Source organism: Nematolebias whitei, chromosome 9 (assembly GCF_014905685.2).
Source record: "Nematolebias whitei isolate Nwh7 chromosome 9, NemWhi1, whole genome shotgun sequence".
Classification (NCBI taxonomy): domain Eukaryota; kingdom Metazoa; phylum Chordata; class Actinopteri; order Cyprinodontiformes; family Rivulidae; genus Nematolebias; species Nematolebias whitei.
In genome coordinates this window covers 41,294,087-41,302,346 of record NC_056506.1, presented here as the reverse complement: position 1 = coordinate 41,302,346, position 8,260 = coordinate 41,294,087, and the positions used below count along the sequence as shown (strand labels likewise).

The following is an 8,260-nucleotide window of genomic DNA, read 5'->3' as shown; positions in this document are numbered from 1 at the left end:
AAGGGGGTTGAAACCACCTGGCATGATGCTGGACGACAGCCCGTATTCATCGTCAGAGGGGCTGCTATTCACAACGAAGAAAACGATGAAATGCTGCCATTATATAGTGACAACCAAAGGGCCCGGCTGCGGCTCGAAACCCGATCTCCGCTTTGGCTCTGGCCTCCTTTTGTCCCAGTATTTCATATCTGACTCACCATAAAAGACGAAAGTTCACTCAGTGCTGGAGCAGCGATGGGTCTGAGGCTCTGTCTGCTCAGACATGGGGAATAAACAAACCATCTTCACAGCACAGCAACTGGATGCCTATCAGGTTGGTGTCAGGACTGTTTCTGTCTGAAACAGATCACTTTATGTGTGGAGCTCAGTGTGAACCTGGAGGTCTGTTGATTTGATTTTACCTTGCAAAAGTGAATTTTGTAATTAGTTATTTTTCATTTAGCCAAGAGAAAGCCTTGAGATTTAAAATCTTATACAGGCGTGTCCTGGCCAAGAAAAGTAACAGCTCAACACACACCTAGACAAAGGTTAACTTTAGACTAACTACAGAAAGGTAATCAAAACTATAAACAGTAAAAACTAAAAGACGTGTGGACGGTAGTCCTCATAATCATCAACAAAATTCCTCATCCAGATGTTTGTGCATTAAGATTTGTTAAAAATTTCCAATTCATTTAATGTGAAATTTTATTTTAACATTCACGTGGTTTTTGAGCTCATTCTAAGAACGGAGGGCACCATATTTTATTATTTATTTATTTTACCTAACTCAGTACAAGTCCTTGGTACAGTAAAAAGGAAAATATATTTAAACCAAGATGGTAAAAAAAATTGTGCTTTTTCGAAACATGAAGACATGAAGAAAGAAAAGCCAAGAAAAAAAAATTGTAAACAGAAATATTTTATTTACAGAATTCTTCAGTATTTGTATTCAGCCACTGAGCCATGAAGAAGAATAACAACAAAAAAATAATAATAAAGGCCTTGATTTTACAGCTGAAGAACAAGACAAATTCAATTGTTTTAGCATTAAAAACTAATCTAGAAATGCACAAAGTTGGCTGAAAAGGATTAAAAGATTTTTGGAACTGATAAAGCACATGATAACCTACGGGTACAGCAAAGTACATCACAGTATCGTCAGCGTGAAATACAAACTAGAGTTCGATACATCTAAATTAAGATTGCTGATATATAAAATAAACAAAGGTGACCCCAGAATTGATCCCTGAGGAACACCTTTGGTTAGATCAAGGAAGCTAAAAGTAAAGTGATACTCTATGCCTTTACACTGTTAAAATGAGTATTTTACCTTTATAATATTTTTATTTCTACCTAAGACAAATATTTGACTAGTACTTCAGCACTACATAAACAAACTCCCTATATGGAATTCACTAAATAACTAGTAAATTACCTGCCATGATCTGTTTGTTTTTACAGGACTGCACATATTTTACACGAAAAGAAATTCTCAGGTGAGCCTACAGTTTTCCATGTCTCATTGATCCATCAGTAACCAGTGTTGAAAGCTGCATTTTTCAGGACATCTTCTTTCAACACCTACTCCTACACATCTACCTCAGCAAATATATTTTGTAATTCGACACTGAAAGTGAATTTCTGAAACCTGTCCAGACTCTTCTACCGCTATCGGGATTTGGCCCCGCAACTCGTTCCCCTTGACTACACCAACCAGCCAGATGTGAAGTTACCATACGAGCTGATCGGCAGCATGCCAGAGCTGAAGGTAGACCCAGCGGACCAACACAAACCCCTTCAGATCCCCCCCACCCACCCCCATGCTTCTGTTCCTGATCCATAATTAATGACCAACTAATCGACAGAATTCTTTGAAAGGTTATACGTTACCCGACTCTTTTAAACTTGAAGAATGCTGCTGGGTCCCTAAGGGCACACTTGTTTGAAACAGAACAATTATATGCTTCTTTAGGCAAAGACAGCAAGGTAACTTATCTTATCTTATCTTATCTTATCTTATCTTATCTTAAACATCTTTAAAGTTTACTGACAGAAGATGGGAGTGGGAGAGGAGCTGCTCAAAACTAACAACGCAAACCGGGTCACTTGAGCTATTTTAGAATATGGATCTATGTCAAACATTTTTAAGTGCTCCAGAAAGTTTATGAGTTTCTGAGGTTCATTTTTTACATTTGATCAGATCATCCTAAAAGTTCTGGTGTGTTCTGATCAGGACAACCCATTTCGACAGAGGATCGCTGAGGTTTTCTCTGAGGACGGACAGGGGAACATGACACTGGACGACTTCTTAGACATGTTTTCAGTTCTTAGTGAGATGGCTCCTCGGGACCTAAAGGCCTACTATGCATTCAAAATTTATGGTAAATATGTTTATGTTTTTATTAAAAATTACTAACTGTATTTTTGAAATCCACTGTCTATGGTTAGAAAACAGATTAAACTAAGGACAACTGTTTTTAAAAATGCGTATATTGAAGGTAAAGGAATGAAATGTTGTAAATGGCCACCAGTTTGCTAATTAAAATAAAACAATTGTTTTTTTTTAATGAAAATACTACTGGTCAAATTTGCACTGATTTTCACAATATTTACTCGCTACATATTGAAGTAAAACACCAAAATGTGTACTTCAGATATATTCTTTCCATTCATCTGGTGTTAAGAATATTAAAAATAACTATTGTGTTATATCTTGCTTATTTACAAGATTTTTAAAATGAGACAACATTCAGTTACATCTGAATTTGGTATAAATATTAAAGAGAAAGATGATTCTTTTTTTATTTTGAGATGGGAAATTTTAAAAATAACATCTAAGCTATAAAATCAAGCTTTCAAAGTTGGCAGATATGATACAAATGCAACTTTTTTTAGTACTTTTCACTTTAAAATATTTTATTACAAGGATACTACTTTTATTAAACTGACTTAGAACTTGTAATTCATTTGAATTTTGAAGTAAATGAGGAATAAGTCATAAAAAACTATTTTGACTGAGATTTGCACATGCACTAAAATTCCACCCTTTAAAGAAGCAACTCATTGATCCAGACTTTGTACAAAATGTAGTTTATTGATTTCAAGAACCACTGGAATAAAACATTTCGAAACTGGGTGATCAAAAAACAAAAAAACAAAAAGATGAATACTGAAACGTGGCAAACATCATAGTTTAACTAACTCATTATTGGCAACAAAGTTGTTTCACTTCAATTTGTGCTGCAGCAGCTAAAAGACGGAGAAGCTGCACATGGGGTCAAAGGTCAAGTAATTAGTAAAAACTGCTAAATCTGAGCTGCAGAGCGACATCTAGGGTCAGTGGCTCTGAACAGGATCACGAGCTCTCCGATTTATTTCTTTGCCCTGAAAAAGAAAGACAAGCTGCTTGTTTTGTCCATTTAAAAGTCACAAACTGAACATCTTTGTTAGAAGAGAACTGAAAACCAGCAGTAAATTTGATCTGCAGGTGCCTGGAAAAAAAAAACCCAGCCTTTCTCTGTAATTTAGCATCATCTTTACTTATTTGAAGATTTCAACAACGATGACTTCATCTGCAAGTCGGACCTGGAGAAAACCCTGAACAAGCTGACTCGTAACGAGCTGACAGAGGAGGAGGTGAGGATGGTGTGCGAGAAGGTGATGGATGAGGCCGACCTGGACAACGACGGACGTCTTTCACTCGAAGACTTCCAGCACATGATTGTCAGAGCCCCAGACTTCCTCAGGTAAACCAGCGGAGGCAGAATATGTTATCAGTGATTAGATCTAATGATATTTGTTTTGGTTCACAGCACCTTCCACATAAGGATTTAAGGAATTCATGTAATTACACCAAAAGACCAAATGGATGGACTGAAAATCCTGATGTCTTATTCACGTCTTTAAGTAAAAACAGCTTAATCTTTACTATAAATAGTTTGGACTTAAACTCAACCTGGAGCTACATTCAGTTTTTTTAATCTACAGAAATGAAGTAGATAAATGAAAGTTGTTTGTCAATAAAAACACTGAAACAAGTTTAATTTTTTTAAATTATTATTATTAAACCAAAAGTATGTTTACAAATTGTAGATACATTTTATATTGGTTTAGAAAGTGCAGTACAGTTTGCTCATTTTTTCCCACGTTACGTTTATAAATCTCTGCTTAAACTTCGTAACGGATAGAATGCAAATATGAATTATAAAAGGTTTGTTTATTAAAATGTGACAGGAATTTAAAGATACTGTATGTAAAAAGCAAAAAAATGCATTTTTCCAGGAGTTATTGATGGATTCAGTTCTGCACATCTGGTTCATATATTAAGACTTAAACCTGCTGTCAATCAAACAAGAGAACAGCAATGGTTTGGTCCATTTCTGCTAAATAAATAAAAAAAATAACTAAAGCCTTCATGTTTTTTGGATAAAGTGTTTGGAGAGCTGAGTGTGACGCTTCAAGATGCAATTAATTTACCAACCAGAGACTTCCTTTAGCTTGAAACAAAGTTGATGAAAAGCATAAAACAGGGTTCATATGTTCTTATTTTGTGAATTTAAAACTTCTGCTTCCAGATTTTCAGGTCCTGTTTGTCAGCCGAGTGCAAACATAAAACGTTTCACAGAAAAGGTGCTACATCCTTACTTTTATGTTATTTCATTATTAAATTTTGTCCCAAATACTGAAGCTCTACTTTAGCTGACAGAGACCATCAAAACATAAAATGTTCAGCTGACTTTGAGACAGCAGAACAGACTTTAAAAAAAAGCCCATAATGCACTGCAAAACTGATTTTTAACGCTTTAAGGCTTGTACAAAAACACCCGAGTTTGTTCGATTAGACAAATAAAGTGCACTTACAATTCAGTAATCAAAATAAAATATTCTTATCTGACAGTAGCCATGGCACATTTAAACCCACAAGTGTAACATGTTGTCAAAGTTTCCAGCATTTCGTGAAAAAAAAAATTCCCTGATATTTCCCTGAGTAAATCCTGAAAGTCCAGGAGTTATACAAGTCACACAAAATGCTCAGAACCAGTCACATAACTCTGAAGAACGTTAAGAGTTGTGAACGGGGTTACAAATTGGCACATTGTAGAAGCAGAACATGGACTCAACGATACTGGAATATACTGGCATTAATAATTATCTAAATTTCAGAAAGATCATCTTTTAATAAGCAGATCAGTGGTCCAACTCCCTGAGTCTTCCCTGATTTCTAGAGTAGCTGGGAACCTGATAGAGATGATATAATGATCACATCAGCAACATCATTTGTCATCCACAGAAGTCCTCTGCTTACAGACAGTAATAGTGTTACGCAGAAGGGGAAGCAAAAGGAAAGGACGAGGAAGTGAAAGCTCAGTTTCTGTCAGGCCACAAAAGCTGGGATCGTCAGAGCAAGCTGCAGCTGCTGTTACCCTGAGGCTCTCCTTGACTGCTGCTCTGAGACGGGTTGGCTTCCTGCAGCAAATCAAAAAAGACAGATTATGGTATGCATGTCCAAAAGTGGAAACAACTGTCACCGAATTAATTAAAAAGCTGCTATTTGTTCATAATCAAATACAGAACAATGTTTAAAAAAAATGAAAGCCAAAAAAATTGTAGCACAAAAATGTCTTCTCACCATTTTTGAGTCCATTTTCGTCTTGATGTCTCTGGCCAGAGTCAAAAATGCCTGCGAAACCAAACACACGAAAAAGGTTGTCAGTTTTTATCATTCTGAAAATAACTGCACAGCAGAAGTGCAAGAACACGTCAGACGAGTCTAGTTAGGTTAATATTATCGTATTTTCCGGCGTATCAGCCACAGTTTTTTCATAGATTTGCCAGTCCTGAGACTTATACACTGAAGTGACTTACATAGTTTTCTTTTCCATATTCATAACGCAATTTCGCTTTCGATGTTCATTCATACTGACATGAGCCTGAGTAACATTACCATTTGCAGCCGCTCGAGGCGCGAGAGGGCGCTCTAGGCTTTTGACATCTACCAGTAAGTGTATATGTTGTTCCTGTACCACTACCATCACCGCCCCCAGCCAAACATTGACCATTAAATTGCATTTATTAAGGAAAAAGTTCAACTGAGACACACCTCTGCTATAATGTCGAGCAAACAAATAATTGTTTTTAAGTGCTAATCTTGTTAAATTTCAAAGAACTGCAACAGCGAGTCCTCCCGTGTGCGCTCACTTCACTCAGCTGGTGCAGGAACGCTAGAGAGCTAGCGGCTCCAGCGTTGCTCCGCCGTCGCCCGCGCCGGTGTCGTGCCAAAAATTGGCCCACGTTTCCCGGGGGTCAAAGATGATGCATAATAAATGTGACTTATATGTTTTTTTTTCCTCTTCATGATGCTTTTTTTGGACTGATGTGACTTATACACTGGAAAATACGGTACATGTTATGTTAAGACATGTATTGTACCACTTTACTAGTCTTGATGATGATGAAATAGAGACGGGACAAAGAAACGGTTCAACATCTACAAAACATAAAGTCAGATTAAAATATCAAACAGCATTCTTTTGTCATTGTTCTGCCAGTGTATAAATCTGAAACAAATCATTTTTGTTACATTTTGTTAAAAATAAAAAAGAGAACAGAATCAGAAAAAAACAGACTTTCTTGTAATGTTCTTGCGTAGTCATGAGGAATAGTTTTTTGTATTTTTTAAGTCTTGAAAGATTTTTTTTTGAGTCCAGTTCTTGTATCTGTTTACATTCAGAGAATTGTTTGTTTGTTGTCAAAATATATTTTCTTTGAAACGTTGCTCTCGTTTATGCATTTTGCTGCATTCAGATATGAACGTACCATCATTCACACATGAAGGCAGATTTATGTCAGATTGGTGGAAATGATCTGTCATGTCTGAAAGGGGCTTAAAATTTAAAAACATGGGAGATTTCCTGTATACACGTTTTTATCTAAATGACTAAATTAAAACAAAGACAAGAACAAGTTATTTTAAAGAAGAAGCAACTCACATTTTCCACATTGATGTTGGACTTGGCACTGGTCTCCATGAACTTGATCCCATACTCTAATGCAAGCTGCACAAAAATAAAATTAATCAATTATATTTTACTAGCAAGAAAGTGCTTGTTTTACATTAATACCAAGATAAGTCACTAATAATCCAAGTTCTCACCTCCTCTCCTCTCTCTTTGGACACCTGCCTTCTGTCATTCATATCACATTTATTGCCAAGGAGGATCTTCTCAACATCTGCTGGTGCATGCTAAATTAACAGAAAGGGGACAAAATGAATGAACATTCTGCACAAAGAAGCAGAAACGTTTAACGTACTGTAGCTAGCATGTAAAGGAGGTTACATTTGTACCAGTACATACGTCATCCACGTCCCTCATAAAGAGCTTGATGTTTTCAAAAGATCCCTCATCTGTGATGTCATAGGCAAGCACGACGCCCTGTGAAGGACAGAAAATCATATGTTTTGCAAAGAGAACTGAAATGAAAGAAAGTGAAATTATGTTGTATTAAACAAATACTCACCATTGCTCCTTTGTAGTACACTGAATGTGTTTTTCTGAAGCTCTCGTGACCAGCTGTATCCCTGAAAGAGTGCAAGGCATGGGAGTTAAAATACATGTATGAAAAACAGTTTGTGGGACCCAGACTATGAATTTCCACGCTGCATTCAGGGACAGCAGGAAAATATGACGTAGTTATTAATTTATGTTGAATGTGGACATAAACCAAACATTTCAGAGGGAGATAATGTAACATTTATGATCTTTATTAAGACTTTGTATCATGTTAGAAAGAGACTGTGCCATTTTCTCGTGCAGCCTTTACTATTATTAAAAATAATTAAGAATAAAAACTCTTACTTACCATAAGTCTAACTGTATCTTCTTTCCGTCGAGCTCTAGGATCTTAGAAGTAAAAGAAGCGCCTGCAGGAAAAAAAATGGATTATAACAGAAGTAAAAACTGTCACCGCGCAAAAACACAAGAAAATACATTTAAAGATAATGTCTGAGCAACAAATGACAGTAGGACGAGGAAAAAAAAACAACCGCGTTTACTGTAAAACTATACCCCCCACCCCATAAATAAATAGATAATAAAAGTACCTATTGTAACACCCAGGTCCCATACGAACTCATCATTTTTAAACCTGTAGAGGAGACAGGTGTTCCCGGCTGCATTGTCTCCGACTAACACGATTTTAAACGAATTGCAGTTCGCTTCCTCCATATTTTGATTTATTGCGGAAATTCATTCCGGCGAAAGAAAAATGTACAAACTCC

General features: G+C 36.4%; 2 protein-coding genes across 3 annotated transcripts; one reads left to right on the top strand and one right to left on the bottom strand.

Moving 5' to 3' along the window:
• The first annotated feature begins 262 nt into the window (after window positions 1-262).
• Window positions 263-3,816, top strand: cib3 (calcium and integrin binding family member 3). Of its 2 annotated transcripts, XM_037682371.1 has the most exons (6): window positions 263-313; window positions 1,444-1,478; window positions 1,639-1,750; window positions 2,216-2,363; window positions 3,533-3,728; window positions 3,795-3,816. In XM_037682371.1, exons 1-6 carry the CDS (start codon window positions 263-265, stop codon window positions 3,814-3,816), a joined length of 564 nt encoding a protein of 187 aa, XP_037538299.1. The 2 variants fall into 2 exon arrangements, with proteins under 2 accessions (XP_037538299.1, XP_037538300.1); XM_037682372.1 differs by lacking the exons at window positions 1,444-1,478; window positions 1,639-1,750.
• A 1,509-nt stretch (window positions 3,817-5,325) lies between these two features.
• On the bottom strand, window positions 5,326-7,596 carry LOC119414275 (ras-related protein Rab-8A-like). Its single transcript, XM_037681368.1, has 6 exons — window positions 7,501-7,596; window positions 7,338-7,415; window positions 7,136-7,225; window positions 6,972-7,037; window positions 5,612-5,662; window positions 5,326-5,448 (listed from the first exon to the last, which is right to left on the bottom strand). Exons 1-6 carry the CDS (start codon window positions 7,594-7,596, stop codon window positions 5,380-5,382), a joined length of 450 nt encoding a protein of 149 aa, XP_037537296.1. The 3' UTR covers window positions 5,326-5,379.
• Window positions 7,597-8,260: the final 664 nt, after the last annotated feature.